General features: G+C 38.4%; 1 protein-coding gene across 3 annotated transcripts in view; it reads left to right on the forward strand.

The window, feature by feature from the left end:
* Nucleotides 1-25194, forward strand: part of LOC125074451 — a 63576-nt gene that overhangs the window by 33614 nt on the left and 4768 nt on the right. Inside the window, exons 2-26 of one of the 3 annotated variants that reach the window (XM_047685820.1) lie at nucleotides 8784-9085; nucleotides 9961-10041; nucleotides 11272-11499; nucleotides 12182-12342; nucleotides 12772-12866; nucleotides 13065-13131; nucleotides 13942-13997; nucleotides 14970-15099; nucleotides 15501-15631; nucleotides 15855-15948; nucleotides 16201-16321; nucleotides 16722-16817; nucleotides 16955-17060; nucleotides 17515-17613; nucleotides 17929-18029; nucleotides 18362-18439; nucleotides 18706-18769; nucleotides 19374-19465; nucleotides 19637-20131; nucleotides 20419-20527; nucleotides 21037-21113; nucleotides 22197-22302; nucleotides 22833-22896; nucleotides 24195-24294; nucleotides 24886-25032. In XM_047685820.1, the coding sequence (XP_047541776.1) occupies nucleotides 9973-10041; nucleotides 11272-11499; nucleotides 12182-12342; nucleotides 12772-12866; nucleotides 13065-13131; nucleotides 13942-13997; nucleotides 14970-15099; nucleotides 15501-15631; nucleotides 15855-15948; nucleotides 16201-16321; nucleotides 16722-16817; nucleotides 16955-17060; nucleotides 17515-17613; nucleotides 17929-18029; nucleotides 18362-18439; nucleotides 18706-18769; nucleotides 19374-19465; nucleotides 19637-20131; nucleotides 20419-20527; nucleotides 21037-21113; nucleotides 22197-22302; nucleotides 22833-22896; nucleotides 24195-24294; nucleotides 24886-25032 (2886 nt within the window). In that variant the 5' untranslated portion in view covers nucleotides 8784-9085; nucleotides 9961-9972. Of the gene's footprint in view, nucleotides 1-8783; nucleotides 9086-9960; nucleotides 10042-11271; nucleotides 11500-12181; nucleotides 12343-12771; nucleotides 12867-13064; nucleotides 13132-13941; nucleotides 13998-14969; nucleotides 15100-15500; nucleotides 15632-15854; nucleotides 15949-16200; nucleotides 16322-16721; nucleotides 16818-16954; nucleotides 17061-17514; nucleotides 17614-17928; nucleotides 18030-18361; nucleotides 18440-18699; nucleotides 18770-19373; nucleotides 19466-19636; nucleotides 20132-20418; nucleotides 20528-21036; nucleotides 21114-22196; nucleotides 22303-22832; nucleotides 22897-24194; nucleotides 24295-24885; nucleotides 25033-25194 lie in introns of all 3 variants that reach the window. The other 2 variants (XM_047685819.1, XM_047685821.1) reach the window with 2 other exon arrangements.

A 25194-nucleotide genomic window follows, 5' to 3' on the forward strand; every position in this document is an offset into this window, starting at 1 on the left:
GTATTATTATTTTTTAAACGAACTTTTATCTGGCGGAAATGATCACGTAAGGAAAGTGCGTTATGCCATGCGACCTTTTCATCTTTTTCTCTTTCTCTCTGTCTCTTTCTATTCAATCTCTCGGTTTTATAAATAAATATATAAACTTTTTTTTTATTGTTTTAATTCACACTGGATTTTTTTTATATAAAAAATCATTGTCGTTTATTTATACACAACTGTTGTATAATTATTTTACATGTAGTTTCTGCTTTTAATATATAATGTGTAAAGTGACAGCAACTTTATCGTTTCAACCGGTTTATATAGAAAATGATTACTGCTAATATATACCAAAGGATTAATAAATGCTACTATGATTTTTTTTTTGGCATTGACTTGAAGCGGCTTTGAAGAACTTACGGAACCTTTAAAAAGGGGGGCGGGATTGAAGTGGCAATTCATATTGTTTGTTGTTTTGTCATTTCTAATGTCATATTATTCTATTCATAGTATTATTGAAGGGCAGTTTTATTGTAGTTATTACAATAATACTGCCAGTATTACTTAAGGCAGCTTTGATAATTTGATGAAAATAATGAAGTTTAATAATAAAATATATATATCATATAAACCTACTTATACTTCAATTTTATTAATAGAAACACTTAATACATCCAAATCGGTCGAGCAGTTTCCGAATATTCGGTTTGAAGGGTGACTAAACCAGTGTACCTGCAGCCACAACGGACAAGTTCTCAAGGTTGTTGGCGCATTGGTGATCTAAGGCATTGTTTCCGAGTGTGCTCGAAATGAAGCTGATAGAACATCTTTTTTACGCGTAATTAATTATTGCGGGGAGGTGGGGGCATGTAATAGTGTCCTCGCTGACCCTACATCAGAACTAGCTCAAGTTTTTTACAAATTAGTGGATAGTATTTTAAATGTTAGATGTAATCAAGCAATGTATTAAGTTAAATGTTCTGTAAACACTATGAGGGTGACACTTTCTTGAAGAAATAGATGGTCTTTACAATATAAGATTTAAAAAGGGAAGGACTGGTTTTCTTACAGTTACAATGCCTACGGGCGGTAGTGATCACTTACCAACAGGATGCTTATTTGCCCGTCCTACCTATTAAATAAAAAAAAACACATAAATATAATATAATCGTTGTTGAGTCTGATAATAATCGTGGAATTTCTTTAATTATTCACTTTTGACCGATTCTCACCGATTGTGGTCGTATTGATATAAGTAATTTATTTTGTCTCAAGACTGAAGACTGTTATATAGCCACAATAAGTTTAGGTGACGCTGTAGTTTGAAAGTTCGCCGCCTGTATGCCGGTGTCGTGTGATCGATGGCCCTCTACGGGGCGCCGGTTTGGTCTCATAGGCAGTCCATGTTCTCACTGATATGACAAAATATCCCTAAGCCTGATATCTCGCTCCGTGGAATTTTACATTCTGGCGGATATAATTATCCGTGTATAGAAGCAGATCCGAATTCTGCATCCGAATGGTGATATCGCACTTCATCATCGCAGATCATTTAAGGGCTTTAGCGGTGAGCCGTAACTGTCTTCGCATGGTATGAACAACCTCTTCGTCGAATTCTGATGGCCGTCGAAGACCTGAGGCAAAAGCTACAAGTCACCTTTCTCCTTTCGTAGCTAATCTTTTTACAAGTCTTAACTAATATTATAAAGCTGAAGAGTTTGTTTGTTTGGTGAACGCGCTAGTGTCAATAACTACTGGTCTGATTTGAAAAAACTCTTTCAGTGTTAGATAGCCATTGGTGTATACCACGCTACGACCAATAAGAGCAGAGTATCGACGGAAAATTTTCAAATACTGACCGAATGAAAAAAAACTTGAATATAAAAGGTCTAAATTCTACTTGCTTCAATGGTCAACTTTTTAAAAAGGGTTAAATAAATAAAAAATATAAAACAGTGAAGCCCCACTCGAAGCTATTTCGGAAACAAAGTTTAAAATTATCAATGAAAATTCGCGTTATATTTGACGTCAAATATGTACTACAAATATATTCCTCATTTTGTAGTCAGACCAGACATTACACTGTACTCGTTCAGATAATTTAGCTCTGGTTATTGATGTCAATTCATAACAAAATTCAACTCGATACATCTTTATATAAATAAGGCAAGAAAAAATATTTCAGTCGCCGTTTCTCTTTTGTTCATCACCGATTTTCTTTTTTTTTTACTTCTCCTCGGTAGCTATTGACGAGCTTATATGCAATCAATTAAAAACCTTCGTAGTTTGCATATAAACCTCTTTGGTCTTGCTGGTAGCAGATCCAAAAATCTTGGGGTCATGTTCCATAGTTGGGAAGCTGGTGATGTTGAACTTAGCCTTGAAAAAATAAGTATACCTTTCGTATTACATAATACTATTAAGCAAAGAATCATGTAATATACGGGTCACGAACCCATAAGGGAGTGGAGAGCGACCACATAGAGTTGATTCTACCCCCTGAGGGCGCAAAAAGATGTTTTCGCACCAAATAAAAAAATCTATTTCTATAAAAATTTCAGTTATAAATTTAATTTATGTTACAAAATATTAATCTAAGAATTTGCTTGCTTATACTATTTTGATTTTTAACGCATCTGTGAAACCTGTGAAATTTTTTATTTAAATTTGAGACAATTAAACAAAATATTTTCTTAAACTTAAATGTTTGGGTACAAAAGGCCGATCCAGTCTTCGTGCATCTGCAACGCAGTAGCCCTACGTTTGGGCTAGCCCTCGTCTAAAAATAAAGCTCCTATCTGACCCCGTTAGAGTACTAAAGGGCATTAAGTTCCCATTATAAAACGCTAATCTGGTCTACATAATGTAGTCTGGGTTAACGTTAATCTATATACATAATAATAAATGAGAGATTTTTTTTTGTTTTGTAACGCCTATATGAAAAAATCTACTAAACCAATATACATCAAACTTTTATAAGAAGATAGATAGTTTCAGTGAAGGGTTTTAGTATATACTTTACTAGCTGTACCGCGACTTCGTTAGTATATAACACTCAAAAAAAAACAAAAAAAGAAAATTTATTATTATTTTTTATATAACTAGCGAATGCCCCGGCTTCGCACGGATGCAACGCTGATATTAAATATACTACAGAATGTCTTACAACCTTCACAGCTTTTTTGTAATTAGAGAGTACAAACCGCTATGTCCCTGCGTTTTAAATCTGTAATATCTTCGAAAATATTGATATGTATAATACGTTTTTTTATTATGATATCGGTAGGCGGAGGAGCAAATGGGCCACCTGATGGTAAATGGTTACCACCGCCCATAGACAATGGCGTTGTAAGAAATATTAGCCATTCCTTACATCACCAATGCGCCACCAACCTTAGGAACTAAGATGTTACGTCCCTTGTGCCCGTAGTTCAGAACACAACAGTACTGAGTACTGCTGTTTGGCGGTAGAATATCTGATGAGGGGTGGTACCTACCCAGACGGGCTTGCACTAAGTCCTACCACCAAGTACAACGTACGTTTAAGGACATTTTGTTTAAGAGTGACATAAAGTATGACGTAATAAATAAGAACTATGTTTTAATTTCATACCATTGTTGCACCTGCTGTGGTGTCGAGCTGACTGAAATAACGAATAGGTAACACACGCGAAACTTTACTAAGTCATGTTGGAGTTGAAAGTTTAAGTCTAAATTTTGTCGGTAGAGCCATTTAATGAGAGAATATGTTAACTACGCAAACGAAATCGCTGTTGATGAGCTAGTAAATTCATTAAATATATTTCACTGGCTGCATCGCGAGGTAGCCGAGATGGCCCAGTGGTTAGAACGCGTGCATCTTAACCAATGATTGCGGTGTTAAACTCAGGCAAGCACCGCTGAAATTTCGTGTGCTTTCCTAAAGGAAAGTATTGCGAGGGAACTTTCACCGAGTCACGTTGGAGCAGCGTGGCGGTATAAGCTTCATACCTCCTCCGAAAAAGAGGAGGGCATGTACTGATTTTAACTTTTTTAGTTAATTCTTGCGGTTTTACTCGTATTTAATGTTACTGCTTTTACACGGTCCGGAGGCTCGTAGCCACAGATTAGGCTTAGGTTTAGAGTAGGCTTGATACCACAAGCCCTCCGACCAAGCATGCCCAAAGTTAGTGCTATGCACAAACTAGTGGCGATACTACTTTATTTTGTCGTATAATTGTGCCGTTATAAACTCTAAAAACTCTTCAACGGTAGTAAATATAGACAATGAATGTATTACTTACTATTGATAAGTTGTTCTAATTTCATGGTATATATTATTGGTTTTATTAATTATTATTTATTATAAAATATTAATATAAGAGCCGAGATGGCCCAGTGGTTAGAACGCGTACATCTTAACCGATGATTTCGGGTTCAAACGGTGTTTATAATTCATCTCGTGCTCGGCCGGCGGTGAAGGAACACATCGTGAGGAAACCTGCATGTGTCTAATTTCAACGAAATTCTGCCACATGTGTATTCCGCCAACCCGCATTGGAGCAGCCTGGTGGAATATGCTCCAAACCTTCTCCTCAAAGGGAGAGGAGGCCTTTAGCCCAGCAGTGGGAAAATTTACAGGCTGCTAATGCTAATGCTAATGCAGTATCGTTGTGTTCCGGTTTGAAGGGCGAGTCAGTACGGTCAAACGATGGACATTATCTATAGGAGTAGACTATGGATGTGTCTAATTTCAACGAAATTTTGCTACATGCGTATTCCATAAACCCGCATTGGAGCAAAGTGGTGGAATATGCTCAAAACCTTTTCCTCAAAAGGGAGAGGAAGCCTTAAGCTAGCAGTGCGAAATTTACTGGCTGCTAAGGTAAAAAATGTAAAAAAAATATATTATAATTCTCATGTGTAATCATTGATTATTTTTAATTTATAATTGTTAAATATGTATTTACAGGAAGGCTTTAATTGTATACAAATAAAGATTAAAATGAGTTCATGACCGCGTTTTTCGCTAGCAGCATTTCGCCGTTGATATTAAATATTTAACCGACGCTCGTGACGTATGGCAACTGCTGAAAACCAGGCTTGAAATAGCTTCCTAAATATTGAGCTCAGTGGTAGCCATCATGTTACCTTGTAAGATTTTTTAATATGATAACGCCGTAACAAATAATACCAATCCTTACATCGCCAAAGCGCCACCAACCTTGGAAACTAAGATGTGAGATCCCTTGTGCCTCTAGTTGCACTGTGTCGCCCTTAAAATCGGAACACAATAAAACTGAGTAGAATCTCTGATGATGACTGGTACCTACCCAGACGGGCTTGCACAATGCCCTATCTTCAAATAAATACCATGTTATACTATAGTTGTAAATTATATTATTATTATTATTCTAATTCCTGCCTAATGTCTCCAAAACTACCTTATCTAATCTCACAATCAAATATTCAACCAGGGGCAGTGGTAGTAATTCTACCAGCCGTTTGCTCCATATTATTATCCATTTTAATTAAAGTTACCTGATATTTACCTAATGCTTGGTTTCGGCCTCCTCTCCCTTCGTCACGGCATCGGCAGCATCTGAAAGCGAGGATACCGTAGGGTATTTAGTGGGTATTCCGGTGTACGGTGCCCTAAGCGTCCTATAAATCCCACTTAATGTGGAAGAAACACGTTTAAAAAGGCCATCTCTCTTTGAGGAGCCAATATCACCATGCTGCTCAAATAGGGATTAGTGGAACACATGTAAAATTTATTTATTTATTTATTAAAACACATGATACACATAAAACTATAAATATAAATAAATAAATACATAAGTATAATATAATACAAAAATGTAATAAACTAGAATAAATATAAAGACAAAGAAACAGCGACAACAATTAAAACAAATAAAGTCTTAAGGATTCTATCAAGTGTGTCATTTGCTGGCCTGTCTTCCTTTTTTAAATGATAAAGAGTTATTAACAAGTTTAATGAACACAAGTGTCAGTAAAATTACTATAGCACTGAGGTTGACTGGAAGAAAATACAAATACCGTAATCAATAAAAAATAAAATAACGTCCCACTGCTGGGTTAAGGCCTCCCCTACTTTTGAGTGGAAAGGAGGTTTTGACCTAATTCCACCTCTCTGCTCCAATTCGGCTCAGAGGATACATAAGTGGCAGAATTCATCTCACGATATTTTCTTTCACTGCCGATCAAGATAATATTTATAAACACAAATTAAGCACATGAAAAATTTCTCTAGTGTTGGCTCGGATTTGAACCCGCAATCTTTAGCTAGGTTTGTCGTTTTTTTTACCAATATTAAAATCAGTAGTACTTTTTTATCGAGTGTCGAACTAACTGCATATTCTCCATTAATCAATGTCATTAAGTGTCATAGAAAATAGTCATACCGGCATCATGAACGTGTCGGTAACAAGTCAAGGACGTACAAGGTTTGTACCATCGTATTTTAGAACAGTGAGTAGCGTGGAAGTGGTATGTTCAAATCGATATAGGTAATCGAATCAAAATATACTTTATTCAAGTAGGCTTTTACAAGCACAGGCTTTGAATCGTCATTTAACAAACTATTTAAAGTAAAGCTACCACCGGTTCGGAATGTAGATTCTACCGAGAAGAACCGGCAAGGCACTCGGTAGTTACTCTTTTTCAAAATCTAAAAATACAGCCATGTTAGTTGAATACAATTATATATGTAGGTATTGTATGTCTTCTGCCTGGAAGTCAACAAGCATTAACTTCACGATTCCACATTTTAAAGTCAACAAGCATTTTTCAACGATCTATGATTCTGTATAGGTTTCAATCGGGTCTATCGTGGACCTGCACGAAATTGTTAATATAGATTAAACAGTGTAATTAGGATTGCTTGTTCGGACGCTCGATGCCATTTCTATTACGTTCGTTTATCTATGTCACTACACGTGTTACGAATACGCTGAGGCGATATAAAAATCTTTATTAAACTAGACCAATAATAATTATGTGTTCATTGTTGTTATTTTATTGTTTTTATCGCAACTTGGCACTTCAGTAATGTAGTAGGTAGGGTAATTATGAATTCTAGTAACTCAAGTGAAAAACTTCGGTTAAATGTCGCTAGGTTATGAGGTTCGAGGGCCTGGGTTCAAATCGAGATCCTCGGTGATTATATCGTTATTATTAATAAATATTTATTCTATACGATTTCTTGGTGGTAGAGCCTTGCGCAATCCCGCCTGGGTATCACCAACTGATCACCTATTCTACGGACAAAGAGTAATACTCGTAACAGTGGTGTACCGACGGGTTTGAAGAGTGAATGAGCCAGTAACTACAGGCACAAGGGACTACATCTTAGTTCCCAAGGTTGGTGGCGCATTGGTGATGTAAGGAATGGTTAATATATCTTACAGCGCCATTGTCGTATGGCGGTGGTGACCACTTAACCTTATTACATTAAACAAAGAAACCGTAACTTGACAGTGATCTTCAATATTCCAACCTGTCCAATTGTAAATTAACCGTCGGTTAAACGCGATTGCCGTAAGATTGCCGGTGAGTCAGTGACGCATAGGCGTAGCTCTGAACTTGACAGCGGTACTAGGTCAGGGACGTTCGGGGTTCGGATCCATTGTGCGATTTTTATACGTAGCTGGAAGGTAGAAGTAAAATATTCTTTATTCAGGTAGGTTACAGTAATGAATTAAATGTAAATCTATCACGGTTTCGGAAAGTAGATTCTACAGAGACGGAGCGGCAAGAAACTCAGTTTAAGCTAGAGTAATAAAAAATAATCGATAATAATATATTTCATAGTTGAAAATATTTTACATTATCAGCCTGTAAATTTCCCACTGCTGGGCTATGGCCTGAAAATATTAATTATAAGAAAATAATTCCTAATGTTTAAGAGAGTTATATTTAAAATGCCATGCAATAAAATTTTATTTCTATATATCATAAAAAGTTGAATAATATGTCAGTCATATTGTAATATCCGTTTATGTTATGGAATGCATAAAACAGACGTTTTCTCTACTTTAATTCCTACGTCGTGCCGTATCGTATAGCAATGTCTACATACAGATGGGCCTTGGTAAGCATAAAATGTTGCTTCCTGAGCCCCGAGAGCCTTGTAGTCAAGGTACGGGGTGACTTCGTTCGCTCTGACGTTTCGTGAAACGGCATTTTTAGGGTTCTGTATTTGTAAACGGATTGATTTAATTTTAATTAAAGTTAAAATAAATGTCCCATTGCTGAGCTAAAGTGTGTTTCTCTTTGAGAAGGTTTGGATCTTTTTCAATACGCTTCTTAATTATTGGTTAGGTTAGGAGCGTATAAGTTTAATATAAAGCTACCACCGGTTAGGAATGTAGATTCTACCGGGAAGAACCGACGAGACTCTTAGTAGTTACCCCTTTTCTGTTATTTTTTTTTTTTGATATCGGTAGGCGGACAAGCAAATTGGTCACCTGATGATAAATGGTCACTACACCCTGCATACACTGCCCATAAACAATGGCGATGTAAGAAATGTTAACCATTTCTTACGTCACCATTGCGCCATCAACCTCGGGAACTAAGATGTTATGTCCCTTGTGCCTGAAGTTGCACTGGCTCACTTACTCTTCAAACCGGAACACAACAATACTGAGTACTGCTGTTTGGCGGTAGAATATCTGATGAGTGGGTGGTACCTACCCAGACGGACTTGCACAAAGCCCTACCACCAAGAAATTTTCAGTTTTATGTTTTAAATACTTAGTCAAAATTTTTTCTAATCTTCGTCTATTTTGTTACAGATAAATGGGTTCAGCGATAGTTAAGAAACACCGCATAAAGTTCACCCCCACAACGGAGTTATAGAACAAAATGCGACCGACATACCGTCCAATCGGAACTGACACTATAAAGAACCTTAAATTAAAAAATAAGAACGAGCTTAACACAATAAGAACCCAAACGGGACTAAGCTTTAACTAATCTGGACTTTTCTATATAGTTGCCTTCTAGATCTTTATTGGTCCAATTTTGTATATAACATTTTTAGTGTAGATGTTTAGTTGTAAAACTGTTATTTCGAAGATTTTACGGCGTGTGTGAGGTGAGTTTATATTTTGGTTCCGTATCATTATTTTTAAGATCTAATTAATAAATATTTTTTTAAATTTCGTGCTTGTGCTAACAGAGGTATTCTGTTAGCAGAAACTCGAAAGTCACCGCAGAACACGAGTGTTAAATGTAAGAATGTGATATTCGACATAATAATTATGAAATATATAGATACATAACAAATAATAATAAATAAAAAAATAAATAACTATAAGAAAACTCTTTAGTGAAAAAAAAAAACAACTTCAACCAATCAAGTCTCCACTTGAGATCGATGAAAACAAATGATAATTAAAATTAAAAAATAAAGGCAGAAAGTATTTAAAGCAAGTAAAATAATTAAGGTTTAGAAACACCTATTACATTTACTAATTTTGATTGAATAAGTTTTGACTTAATTTTTTCTTATTCTATACAATTTATGTTATAATTTTTACCTTCACGCATTACCGTCTTTACCATAGGGCACATGGGGCACGTGCCCAGGGCCCCCATCCGGAGAGGGCCCCGAAGAACCAACAATTTACCAAATTAAACCAAAAAATATCTAGCAAAAGGGCCCCAAATTCATGGGTGCCCAAGGGCCCCCAGCACAGCTTGAGACGGCTCTGCTTGCACGTAACATGAACACATTCTTTGACCCATTGTACTTACAAAGGGTTAAAAATCAAATTGTAATGACCATCCTCATATTGGTTTATACCTGTACCTCTAAACGTGGACGCACGTACTTTTTCTTTAAAATATCTAAATCCTAGTCTATAAACTTATTTATTATACAAAAATTCAGTTTTCGATCCATTATACATACTCATTTTGTATAATATAGATATTATGATATAAAAATGTTATTTTTATACATTTTAGTGCGGTACTGTGATGGAGCAAGCCGAGGTAGATAAGGGCTGTCCAGGCTCCGAGGATGGCAGCCAGCTGGGTAGAAACAGAGTAAATACATTTAAATACCTTATTCATTTATTTTTTCATAACAATTAAAGTGCCATGAAGATGTAAGTATTATAATAGGCTATTTGACAATGCGAAAAATAAAGTGTCAATTATTGTAATGAGTTTAAAAATAGTTATTTATTAACGAAAGTTGAAAATAATAATTAATTTATTTAAAAATTCACAGATAAAAATGCATTTTTTTAAACGTTTGTCACGTGATACGAAGCGCTCCTGATTGGTCGGGCTTATGATGATGTCACTTGCTTGTTAACCTCGTTTGCTTACTGTATGTGGATTATATGTGCGACAGATTACAATACAAGCAAGTGACGTCACCGACGCCATTGCAGCGCCATATTGTCAAAGTAGCGTTTTCGTGCGCTATTTAAATATGGAATTTTTCTGCAAATATGTAGGTACTAGAATTAAAAAAAAAACAACTTTTACTGGGTTCCTTAATCTCTACAAAATAATATAAATTCGATTTTAAAGACCAGTCAAATAGCCTATTATTCACTTGCCTTATATTGCGCTGACGCAACTACTGGGTTTCCTGGCATCGGTGCAGTGTTACAAGAAGGGATACTCCAAAATAATAATGGACATACTTTTACGGTTTACCCAATGATAATTCTTTTTGGAAAAGTTTTTGGGAATGGGTTAATTTTCCATTGTACTGATTGATAAGGGTCTATATGCTGGTGATTGTCTGCTCTTACGGTACATTGTTTAAGCGTGGGTATCTCCTATTCCGGGAGCTAAACGTCGTATCACCTATTAACATATATCGAGCTCAAACATCAGCTGTGTTTTTAAAGATCTTTTGTTGTTTGATTTAAAATAAGATACTTATTGACTAATAAGTTTTCCAAAAATCGACAAAATTTGGATTTTTTTATATCATCAATATCCAGGGCTGGATTTAGGAGAGGGCAACCGGGGCTCTAGGGCCTCCACATGAGATCTTTAATGTTATATATGTTTCGATATCTAGATATAGTGATTATAGTAATATTATAGTATTGCTGTTTTAAAAGTTACTGATACAAAATGTAAATAAACTATAAACTAAATCTTACCTACAGAAATGACATCCTTAATATAAATTTATATAAAAAGTAACTAGGGGCCCCCCACTTCTCTGTTGCCTCAGGGCCTCCAGACCTCCAAATCCGTTCCTGTCAATATCATGTTCTCAATTTATGGAACGCTTGTCACGTATTCCAGAGCTTCAAGTCGAAACAACTGGTTCGCAGTCAAGCGATACGCGAATCCACATCTCCGCCTCGTACCGTCTCCCCCTACACGAATGACAAAGACAGGAACAACGATATAGCTGACAACGTTACGTGTGCGAGCGAGAGGGATAGTGACGGTTCTAGTCATAGCGATATGTGCAGCGTTGTCGATAGTGATAGAATATGTGATGGGAAGCAACAGCCAGTTGAAATACAGGTAAGATAAGATCTTATCTCCTATACGCAAGTAAACACACACACATGCAGATGCACCGTCACAGTACTTTGTTACTAAATTGACCACACAACACCACCACCACCGCCCATAGACAATGGCGTTGTAAGAAATATTAACCATTCCTTACATCGCCACAAACCTTGGGAACTAAGATGTTACGTCCCTTGTGCCTGTACATTTACACTGGCTCACAAACCGGAACAAAACAATACAGAATACTGCTGTTTGGCGGTAGAATATCTGGTGAGTGGGTGATACCTACCCAGACGGGCTTGCACAAAGCCCTACCACCAAGTAATAGTTATTTTGAAGGAATTCGATCCAGTGGGATTTGGTCTAAAAGCTCCATGGCGCCTATTGTCATTAGGGATTGTATACATATTTGACCCTAGACAGTTCAACGGTCTAAAAAACGGGCCGCAAACAATGCCAGTCGCCCCCACTCGATCTTGACCCCTTAGATTATTCTTTTCAGAAGAAACGTATATTAGTAATTTATTGAAAACATGGACTGTTTGATTACTGATATTCCTTTTTTTAAAACGTTCAAAGTCTATTACAGATATTCGAAAAGGTTGATATTTGGACGAGCCATTTTAAGAGATAATGCTATTTTAATATTCCACTTTGTGAAGTGTAATCAGAGCTTTCCCTCTCTCAGATAACGTCAGGAGCGTGGGAAGCGGAAGGTGAAAGCGAGCAAAGGTTGCGCACGCGCCGCTGGCTCGGACACAGGCATCACTCGGACTCCTCGCGCGACCTGCTCTCGTACAACCCACGCGTCGCCTGCGTGTGTGGGACATGTGCGTGCCCGCACTGCAGGTAAATATGTAATGGTATCACAAAGGAAGATTTTAAGATTGTTTTTAATCTATTAACTGTACCGTTTAATTAAAATTCTATCATACTTGTATTAAGAACTGACAAGGTCCCAGACAGACCGTGCCTTTTTAGAAGATTATTATCAATCGTTCCTACCTAAAGTCAAGAATATAATGTTCAGGTAAACTGATTAAAAATATTCGGAAAACACGACAGGCTACTTTTTTACGTCACCCCTCACCAGACCTCTAAAACGCGAGCGATGCCTCGGTACCCGAGTTTTTGAGATTCGTGTAAAAAAAGTATTTCTTTTAGTTTACTGTATTCGATTTCAAAGTTTCAGGTTAAGAGAGCAATTGTCTCTACTTCTCTGCCAGAGAAGATCACCGTCTGATGATACTTTAATAGAATTTATTTATCCCTTCGCAGAGGGCGACGTCAGAAGCACGCTTGTCCGACGAAGCAAGATTCCGGCATTGTCTGCTCAGACGATTGCCCCGACTGTTCAGATACGGAGCATGCCGGTGAGAGAGAGAGATAGTATATATTTGTATACCATCAAATTCGAACAAAATGTGTTCGGTCCAAAACAATGGGTGAATTTCACTTGTTTAGGCGATTCTAATTTATTGAAAAATCTTGATTTGTTTTGCTGTCTCTGTCACACTTTATAAAGTGATTATATTTATACTTTAATTGAGACCGATAAAAACAACTTATAGGTCCAAATGGTGACGGTGCCAGGAAGTCTGGAAGCTTCGACGTCGACGATCAGGCGTTTTATTGCAGGTATATTTTCATTATTTACCGATAAAAATATCTGTACTATGTTTTGTGACTCTTTTTTATGGCATTGGTTGGCGGACGAGCATATTGGTCACCTGATGGTAAGTGGTCACCACCGCCATAGGCAAAGACGCTGTAAGAAATATTAACCATTCCTTACATCACCTATGCACCACCAACCTTGAGAACTAAGATGTTATGTCCCTTGTGCCTGTGATTACACTGGCTCACTCACCCTTCTAACCGGAACACAACGATACAGAGTACTGTTATTTGGCGGTAGAATATCTGATGAGTGGGTGGTACCTACCCAGACGGGCTTGCACAAAGCCCTACCACCAAGTAAAATCTCTGTAAATATCCCACTGCTGGGCAAGTCCCCCTTCCTTCCTCAAGGAGGGTTTGGAGCTTATTGCGTCGCGTTGATCAGTGCAGTGGTTGAATACGTGTTGTATCACATGAGATATCAAATTGAGACCATTTGTCCCGTGCTCTGGATCATTGAGAGACTGCCTATGCATTAACAGCCTGTAAATTTTCCACTGCAGGGCTAAGGTCTCTTCTTTTTTTTTGAGAGGAAGGTTTGGAGCATATTCACCACGCTGCTCCAATGCGGGGTGGTGGATACACATGTGGCAGAATTTCATTGAAATTAGACGAATGCAGATAAATTATAAACACAAATTAAGCACATGAAAATTCAGTGGTGCTTGTCTGGATTTGAACTCGAAATCATCGTTTAAGATGTACGCGTTCTAACCACTGGGCCATCTCGGCTCACTGTCTATGGTTAAACCAAATTTTCCCTCGCAGGTGTCCCGAACGCAAAGAGCCACCAATAAGTATACCGCATTGCGGTAACGAATATGGTAAGTGATTTTTTTTTTATTTTACTGCTGAAGCTTTCCTCAGAAATCCTTGTACCGGAAGTATGTCAATTATTATAATATTGCAATATAATTACGGCCACAGATTATGTCATCTATAGTGTATTTGACATGATTACATAGTCATAGATTATCTATATTTATTTATTTATTTATTCATAGGTACACAAACAGAATACAATCAGAACATACATTAAAATTATGGAATTACACAATTTTGAGCTAGATTACATTCCTAAGCATGTGTACACGGCATGCCCGTATCAATTATATATCAATGCAGTCTGGTACTATTTTATGTAATAATCAAAAATTACTAAATTACAGCAATTAATTATCTAAATAACATTGAATATTCATTACTATTAAACTAATTAAACTAATAACAATACATCCATTTGAAATATGAGACTAAGATAATAAATTAAATCAAATAATCATAAAATAATACAAATATCGAAAAAAGAGAAAGGATTAAAAGAGGATTTTGAATTCATAAAATCAGAAATATCTGTCAATAATTATTATTATTATATGAACTGTATATTGATGTGAAAGTGACGCTAAATAAATTATTTTTTTACACAAACCTCACCAAACATAGCTAAGAGACTTCTTTCTGTTAATGAATACATCCTTTCTGTTATAACATATGAGGCCAAGACTGCTTCAGTGATTCAAGGTCACTCAGAACAGTATCGCATCAAAAATTATATAAACCGCCACAGCCTGGAGATTTAGAGGCTGATGTGGCAGTTCATCGGTCACATCACAGAGTATATAACTCTCGTGTAGAGACCGCGTCTTGGAAGACTTGAGATAAGTCATCAGCTTAGTTTTAGTAATGACATCAGCAAAATGACTAGAAGTGGTCTATAGACCGACCGACGAACACAGATTAATGATGGTAATGTTGATGATCACAGCTAAAATCCGGCTATGATAATTTTATAGATGATAAAGCAGAACCAACTGGTCCCGAACTGGTGAGCTTCATTAAGGAAACCCTGAACAAGAATCCACGGGATCGCATGACCTTACTCAAGATCGAGAAAGAGTTGCATGCGTTAGTCAACGACAATGGGTAAGATATTTAGTTTATAAACAAACTTGTGGATATAAAAAAAAACCTACCTAACTAACGGGGGCTTGCACAGCCCTGCCATCAAGTAAATTTAAAAAAAAAAACTTATTTTTAAATCTGGACTATTAAATGAAAAAAATATCGATCACTTTTTAGACCATGACGTACCTTCACTATTTATTTTTTTAATCTGATTGTATTAATAATAAGTACAACAATTAAGTCATTTATAAGACAGAGGAATAAAATAAGTTCTAGTATTGAACCTTCGAGACACCAACAATTGTAGCCATAATATATTTTTGTGTATATGTTGATGTTGATATTAAACCTCTGTTATGTGATGAAATGAAAAGTTTTCGCAAGATCGATTTGAGTAGACCCCCCCCCCCCCCCTGCAGGCGCTGCATCGTGCGTTTCCCGGTGATGACGTCGTACGGGCGCATGCTGGTGCACCGCTGCGCCGCGCTGTTCCAGCTCGCGCACCACCTCGACCACTCCAACAAGAACTCCGTGCTCGTCTCCAAGAGCGGTGAGACCTTGTCATTTGATAACTCTACGGTTACTGATAAGGAATCTTCTTTAGTGGCATCGCCAAAAGCCGGCCGTGTACGGCAGATTTCGTTACTCATTTTTTTTATCAGCAAATTTAGATAGACAGGTTCTAGCCACTGGGCCACGTCGGCTGTATTTTAAGTAGAGACGTGTCACGGTGGCGGTGAGTCGTGTGGCGACGTGACGTGGTGTGTCTCCAGGCACGAGCGGCGGCCGCATCCCGTGCACCAGCTTCCGCGAGTGGTGCTCCGCCGCCTTCCCGCGCTCCCCGCCGCGCCCCGACACGCTCGCCAAGTACGTGCACTTTCAGATTACGAGTCGCTTTTATTCTAACGTAATAGACCGACCGACTTGCAAATGAATCCCCCCGCCACCTCTGCCCGTAGACATCGGCGCCATAAAAAAATGTAACCATTCCGATGCGGCGCCAACCCCGTGAACTAAAATGTTACGTCCTGCGCCTGGAGCTACGCTGGCCGACTAACCCTTCGGACCGGACACTACACTACCGAGTGGTGCGAGAGAGTGACGCGAGTGTGGGCGCAGGTCGATCCTGAAGCGCGACGGCGGCAGCAGCGCGGCGCCGGCGGCGGTGGCGGGCCGCAGCAAGTCGCTGGAGCAGCGCGAGCGCGACTACGAGCGCGTGCGCCGCCGCATCTTCAGCTCGGTACGCGCACGCACGCACACGCACGCACACACACACACACACACACACACGCACGCACGCACGCACGCGTCTCCCACAGGCGGAGACGTGAGCCCGCCTCGGGCCCGCTCGCGTGCCTCGGACAGCACGTACTACGAGCACGATTCGCCTCGCCTCGACTGGCAGGGAGCGTCGTTCCATCGAATTAGTAGAGTACAGGAATCCAGAGTAGAACTGTTTTTGTGTCCTAAAGTACGTCTCGCTTGGACTACTGTCCTATCCTCCCGAGACCGAAAACATGAAGAACATCATTGTCACTATCTGAATCATGTAACTTGTCAATTGTATTTGTATAACGTGTTAATAACAATTTAAAACTAAAGTTTTTAAACGACTGTATAATTTATAATCCTCCTATCAGGACAATTGCTCCCGCGACGAGTCCCAGTGGGCGTGGCTGGCGGGCGCTCCGGTGAAGCTCCTCGCCCCCGAGCCACCTAGGAGTAGATTACTGAAGGTACGTTTTAGCTGCATACAAACTGTTCCTTCTGTAAACTAATTTAAATTTGTATTGTATTATAAATACATACAGTTATAAAATAATCCCTTAAATACAAAAGCAGTGTATAGTGGTTCATATGGTATCGTCCGCAGGTGCAGTCCCTGGAGGGTCGCGGGGCGCAGGCTCGCGGGCCGGTCTCCAAGTCGCACAGCTTCGGCGGGTACGCGGCGGAGCAACCTCGTCTGCTCAGTCGGCAAGGTAGCGACTTACCCGCACGTCTTTTTATAGTACTCAAGTTTATCGAATATGTTTTAATAACAAATTGTGTTGTCCACGAGACTCTTGAGTTGTCGACAAAAACATTGTGTAATTGTTGGTGTCGTTCTGTAGAATTACAAACAGCTGCACACTTGACTCGGTGGTGGTGGTAGGGCCGATAGCTCGTCCGTGTGATACCGTCTGAGTGTACACATCGCTCATCCTAGTGTAACTACAGGCACATTAGACATAACATCTGACAGAGCGATGGTAAACTTATACAATCACTTACCACCGGGTGGCTCATTCGCTAGTCTGCCTGCGTTGTCAATGAAGCAGCAATTTTAGCTATATCGGTAAAAACGCACCATTAGACGCTTAAAAACCTGATCATCGTCTATGATAATATATGTCGCTCGCCGGCGGAGCTCCCAGATTAGAATGTGTTGTGCAGGCGACTTGGCGAGCAGCAGCTGGCGCCTGTCCCCCTCCAGCTCGGGATACAAGACCCTGAGTCTGCGCAGCTCGGACTCCGTCACCCCCTCGCCCACCGGTGAGATAGCCTTGTAATTTCCTATCTCCCCTCCCCCCCCCCATGTGCGTACGTGCGTATCAGTGTGCGTGTGTGTACTCGTGATCGTTGTTACGTGTCTAGTGTTGCGTTTGATTGTACATGTGTATAAACGAGTTGTTCGACCGATTTTTTTTCTAATTGTAACCATAATATTAAATTTTCAACAAATTAAATTGAATTTAAAAATAATGTTTTCTTCTTTACATTGAGGACTTAGAAGCTTTTTTAATTATATTTAAGAGTGACCAATTTTCATTATCTAGAAAATTATTTATGATATCGAATTGTCACCAGGCGGCGCGAGTCCCGAGCCGAACATCGAAGGCGCGACTCTCGTGTGGGCGGTCACCGACATGTCAGCTGTTCCGCCGGGAGCGCTCGTTATTCACCCACAGGTAGCATTTAAACACCTGGTTAACCAGTACACAATGAACAGCAGTCTAGAACCTTCTAGAACTATCTAACCTTTCAGCAGACATCGTTTCACTGCCTCGTACATCAATGCCTTGTACCGTGATGTATTTAGAAAAAGATTTGGTTTATTTTTTGGCATACAGAATTTTAAAGCTACCACCGGTTTGGAATATAGATTCTATCGAAAATAATCTACAGTTACTTTTAAACATTTTAACACGAGGTTATGTCAATGAAATCCAATTATGTTTATATAATATATCCTGACTAAAAGTCGACAAGTAGTTTGTTTCAAAGCGAATACTTGTTACAGACGGGCCGACCGCTCACCAACCCCGACGGCAGTCTCTACCACTTCGACCCGCAGAACCCGCCCGCGATACAGGGAGAGGTGAGGTGACCGTTCGTTACGGAATAATGCTTATTATTATTATATTATTGGCAGAATAGTTTGAGTTGTGTTAAAATGTTGGAGCAGGACGGAGCATATCGCGCGCTCTGTCGCACTTGGCTTTTAAATTACACACATGGAATTTTATTAAAAATTGAAAGACTCAAAATCCATATACAGTTACGTATGATAAAATATTAATACTTTGGCATTTGAATGAGCTTTAAAAAAAAGTTAAATTATTTTTATTTAACATGTAGTTTCAGATCGACATGAACAATGAGAAGAGACGCGGGAAACTCGAAAAGCAACACTCGTTTATAGACAACGGTAACTATAGTTCAACATTGTCATTATTTATTACACTAGCTGACCGATCCGGATTCACACCGGTGCAATAAGAATCTATCTATCTATATATCAAAAATCAAAATATACTTTATTCAAGTAGGCTTTTAGAAGCACTTTGAATCGTCATTTAACAAACTATTTAAAGTAAAGCTACCACCGGTTCGGAATGTAGATTCTACCGAGAACCGGCAAGAAACTCAGTAGTTATTATTTTTCAATATCTAATCTATCTTTTAGATTAGAGAACGAGAATTAAAAAAATATTGTTTTTTGTTAATTTGTATTTGTCCTTCTCTGCTATAAAATGCATTTATTATACATATAAACCTTTCTCTAAAATAAGGCTGTTTATTATGAAAACCTCATTAAAATTAATTGCGCAGTTTTTAAGATTTAAGCTGGATTTGGTTTTATACCGTATGGTGTTTCACAGGGTTTAATTTTGGGTCCCTTTCTATTTTTCGTATCTATAAATGATCTTTTTGAATCTAACGTTAGATATTACTTCTTAAGTGGTTACATTAAGATCGCTGTTGTTAAAGTTTCGCTTTGTCGCTTACGTCGTTTTATCTCTATGTCTAAGGAGACTGCGAGTGTCAGGCCGATGACTGTCGTACAAAATGCTACTGCGACCGTCGACAAACGGAACAACCTCAGCTATCGCCGAGCGAAAAGGTTGGTGAAGATATTCACTATCGATCGCCTATTTAACACAAAACATTTATGAATTTGAACACTTATTCTTTGCCTACTTTTATGTAGATATTAACTATCTTACAATAATTAATTTTAAGATATTAAATCTTACTAAGATTGTGTGGATGAATTATGATGTGCTTTTTTTAGGGATCACCCCAAAAACAGAAAGCCGCCTCGAATCCAACTAGCCCATTAAAGAACCGTTACGAAAACCGGACGAAACCGGTTACACCCGAACCTAAGGTTGAACCGGAGAAAACATACGAAGCCAGTCCGAAACATGAAAAACACGAAACTACAAATCAGAGAACATTCGAGAAAGCTAATAAGAACTATGAACCTCAAGTTCAAAAGGAACCTCAGAAAATTCTAGAACCACCTAAATACGAAACGACCAATCATACACCTCCGAATCCGCGGTTCGAGTCCCCAGCCAATCACAGGCCAGTGGCGTACGATCACCAAAGGGCATTCGATCAAGCAAATCAGAGAGCTTTTGAATTAGCCAATCAGAGGCAGGTGTTTGATCATCAGCGAAATTACGAGAGGCAGTTCGATATTCAAAATCAGAGGGTAATGAAAATGTCTCAGGAGGAAGTATACCAGCAACATAACTATATACAGGGGTTCAGGAACGAAGAGGTGAGGCTATTAACATACTGTAATTTGATTTTTTCAGCTATTTTGGATAAAAATGCCATTATAATAGAACCGTGATGACCACTGGATAAGAAAACTCAATCTTAACTGAGGATTGCGGGATCTTGTGTTACGAATTTCATGTTCGGCAGTGCAGTTTTACATCTTGAGGAAACTCGAAAGCGTCGAAATTGAATAAGCTCTAATCCACCTTACAAAAATCTAGAGGTGACCCTTGCCCAACAGTGGGATACGAGAATACAAATTGACATTGATTTTATTATCCCCAGATTGTCTCCCCCCAAACGATGGTCAACTACCATCAACAGGAAGTCGCAGACATGCAGAACATGATGCAGACGAAGGTCGCTCCCATCCCGATAGCGGATCCCAATATGCGTGAGTTGCATTCATTAGAACACGAAGACTAATTACTCTTAATAATAATTACTAGTTTCTTGTGTGATTTTTCGATGCGATGTAACTAGATACGATATTATAGACGTTACGTCATAACTATTGACTGATCTGGCTTCCAAAAATATATTAAAAAACTATCCCAGAAATTTTATAAATTTGTCAATAAAATGCTTGTTGTTGGTGTGCCGATGTGGCCCAGTGATAAGAACGTAAGCATCCTAACCGATGATTGCAGTTTCAAACCCAGGTAAGCATCACTTAATGTGCTTAATTTGTGGATATAATTCGTCTCGTGCTCGGCGATGAAGGAAAACAGCGTGAGTAAACCTGCACGTGTCTCATTTCAATGAAATTCTACCACGTTTGTATCCATCAACCCGCATCGGTGATTGGTAGAATTAGCTCCAAAACATTTTCCTCAATGGGAGAGGAGGCCTTCGACCAGAATTGTGACATTCGCAGGCTGATACACTTGTCGTTGGTTCCAGGTCCGATGTCTCTCACCAACATGATGTACCCGGGCGTGCAGCACAACGCGTATCCGTTCATCAATGCCTGTCGAATCGTAAGTTTGTCTATCGTCCGAACTTTGCTGAGCTTAAATTAAAGTATGCCATTTTTATTACAAAAGATCGACAAAGAATTGCTTACGGCCGAAGAATACTTTGGACAAGATTTGTAGAGACCAAGACCTCGGGACACGATAGGAAATATTTTAAACCAGCTTGACTGCGCATGACTGCAATTTATTAATAAAAATATGATATGATATACATATAATTAGATATATATATATACATTTAATATATTTTATATATGATAAGATTAATGTTTATTCTGTGATCTTGGGCTTTCGTCTCCAACTATAGTGATTCAAATCCAATATGAACCACAAGAGGACGAAAGCCAAAGAAACAACACTTGAAATCGAATCGACGCGATATCATTGGTCGAGCTTGAATAGTCTATGATATTCTCTATGGATCTCCGAAAATATGGCATTTTGAACCTGTTTTCGAAACTTTTAAAGTATAATTAGAATGGCAATAAGTAGTTAAGTGTAATAGTGTTGTATTATTAATAAATATATATTAATCATAAACTGTTAGTGGTGCACAACATAGCTGAGCTATTGTCTAATCGCATGGAATGCGTAAATCTATGGTTTGTTTATCTTTATTCCTTCCTCGATTCGAATAGACTGCACTCATTTTTATTTACTCTTGTCAGTTCACGGAACCAAGGTAGTTTGTATGCCGTATAATTCAATACATTGAATATCCATCAGTTCGATCCTTTCCGAAATCGATTTATTTCTATATAAACGTATAAAATCGTCAAAACACTTTTTCCGCAAAAAAAGTGTGATGTCACTATAAGTATTTGAAACGGGATATTTACCATGTTTTTCGATATTTCGACATTATTCCCTCGTGAACATGACATTCGTAGATAATGTCGAAATATCGAGCTCCACCAAATAAAAATAAAAAAAACATGGTAAATGTCCCGTTTTAAATACTCACAGTGATAAAAATAACAATGTTGATTTAAAGTCTTATATACGTGTGATAATCTTAACTGCGATAAAAGTCATTCATTGAAATAGACTTATGGGTGTTAATTTTGTATCTGTGTCTGTTTCCAGGATCAAACTCTGCAACCGGCTCAAATGTACCAGCCGCTAGTCCAGCAGCCCGAGGAGCAGAAACAGTTGACGTCTTCCCCTCACAACGAAAATACGTTTAGGATTGGTGAGAATTGTATTTTATTGCACGACCACCACCACCATTGATCTAGTGGCTGATTTTTTACACAACATAACACCATAGGTTTTGAGCGATGGGTTATCCAATTTCCCATCAAGAATTGATTTGTGGCAGCTCAAAGTTTGATTAAATGAAATTGTTATTTAATCAATCGGGCTCATAAAAGCACTTTTGAAACTTCATGTTAAGCTATATGGTATAATGTACGCAAAGTATTCGACTGACTCGTTGTGCGTTTTATATTAAAGAACAAGTGTGTGTTCATGACACGGGTGCACTCTGTGCACATATTATAATCAGTACAAAAGTTATACCTTTAATTGATTTCGCCATCAAAGCACCAAACGAAACGAGAATTGATCTATTCACAGTCCTCTTAAAGTATTCACCTTACTTACTATTATAATTTGATCTGCCCCGTTGATTTTCTCACATTTTAGTAAATATAGTCGAACCAAAACCATATTTGTGTACAATATAGTAAGTAGGCGTGTGTGTGTGCGTGCGTGTTGCAGACCCGTCGTACCCGTTCGCGGCGGACGCGGGCGCGGCGTGCGGCGCGTGCGAGGCGCCCGGCGGGTACGGCTCTCTCGCTCTGTCTGTAGGCTAGTCGCACTCGTTGCGGACCTCGCGGGTAATGTTGCATACGTATTTTACGCCGGCGTTACTGTTCCTAACGTTATCGACCACGACGAATGCTCTCCCAGTGGTGAGTGCTTATCTGTGTATGCGCATTGGACGACGTAACGTTTGTCGTTCGTTGTGTTTACGTTTTGAAGGTTGAATGAACCGGTGATGACACAACTCATGTAGGTCTTTGAGGAAAGATGACAACTTGCTTACAGGCGAACTATTCGCTTGGTCAACACCGCCCATAGACAATGGAGCTGTAAGAAATATTAACCATTCCTTACATCACCAATGCGCCACAAACTTTGGGAGCTAAGATTTTACGTCCCTTGTGCCTGTAGTTACACTGGCTCACTCACCCTTCAAACGGGAACACAACAATACTGAGTACTGCTGTTTGGCAGTAGACTGATGAGTGGGTGGTACCTACCCAGACGAGCTTGCGCAAAGCCCTACCACCAAGTAAGTTATATAAAAAAATCTCATCAAAGTTGTCATTGAAACTTGAAAAGTTTATATTTAAGGAATGGCTAAATTGTCGGACGGATAGGCCAGGCTGATGGTAAGTGATCACCACTGCACATAGACATTGAAGTCGTATGAATTGTAGTGAACTCTAACATAAACAACGCGCCCCCAAAATTGAAAACTGAGATGTTATGTCCCTTGTACCTGTAGTTACACTGGCTCACTCGCCCTTCAAACCGGAACACAACAGTACTCAATATTAATGTTTGGCGGAATATAAAATCAAAATAATTTTTTTTAACTTAGGCTTTTACAAGCACTTTTGAATCATCATTTAACAAACTATATTAATTAAAGCTACCACCGGTTCGGAATGTAGATTCTACCGAGAAGAACCGGCAAGAAACTCAGTAGTTACTCTTTTTCAACATCTAAAAATACAAGCATGTTAGTTAAATACAATTATGTGTATGTCATGTCTCCAGCCTGGAAGTCAACAAGCATTAACTCCACGCTTTTTTATCATCAATATAATCTTGTATCGAATAATATGCCTTCTTTACCGATGTACTTTTTACAAATGACTTGAATCTATGAAACGTCAAACTTAAAAAATGTCTGTATTAGTATGTTAGTATAATGTTCAATTATAAATAGAGATTTAAATATCAAATCGTAGACAATATAGTAAGATATACTTTAATTGTGTTATTTATACAATAATATATATATATATATTTTTGTAATTTTATTTCAATTTCCATGTATTTGCTTTACAGGTTCAATGTATCATACGGTCAAGTGGACGTGCCGCCCGGAATGGTACCACCGTACTCGATACCGAACGTCCTAATCCAGCCCCCCATACAACCATATCCGGTAAGTAACCTCAATATTACCTCAACCAAATTGATATATATATACATATATACAGAATTTCCCAAAATTCTTAATCATTTTAATTCAGTTTGTAGACAAATGTCTACATTAAAAAGAAACAGTTTTTCTTTGTACATTTATAATTAAAGTAATGGGATAAAGCATATGGACTAAAGTATTTTTGATTTAAATTTGTTTTCAAGTTTGTGTAGTGTGCTGTTTTGTTCCATAACTATCCGATTATCTGTGCTGCAAAAGCTCCACTCCCAGCACAAGTTTTAAAGCCAATTAAGCTTAATTTAAGCTTACTTTGAGGGGTAAATGGAAATATTATTAATTCCCTGAAATGGGGGTATTAGTGTGTTTATTTGGACATTAGAGTTTGTTTAAACATTATTCACGAGTTGGGAGTGAAAAAAAACATTTCAAGGTCGTCGTTTAGTACAAAAAAGTCCCGCTAACTGTCTTTTAAAATCTTCTCCATGACCTACTTTATCCTAACCGATGTCAGATTTTTAACAATCCATAATAAAGTGTAACGCTTCTATGTTTAGTGATGGTTTTTGATATAAGTGTTATCTTCTCCGCCAGTACCAGGAGCAGATGCCACTCCAATGGCAGAGCATCCAGCCCCCCGTGCCAATGAACGCTCCGGCCGCGCCGAAAGTGATGCTGCACGATCTTTACCCGCTGGTCTACCCCAATGTATACCAACCTTACAACATCGTATACCCACAGGTAACATATTAACATATACCTCAATTATAATATATGGAGATTTTTTATTCGCAAAGTTTCATTATCCCGTGACGTCACGGTGTATTGTCATATCATCCGTCTCTCTCAGTCGTTATGGTGTCTGAGAGGGACAATGTTATTAATTATATTTATTACGTATCT

Source organism: Vanessa atalanta, chromosome 27 (assembly GCF_905147765.1).
Source record: "Vanessa atalanta chromosome 27, ilVanAtal1.2, whole genome shotgun sequence".
Classification (NCBI taxonomy): domain Eukaryota; kingdom Metazoa; phylum Arthropoda; class Insecta; order Lepidoptera; family Nymphalidae; genus Vanessa; species Vanessa atalanta.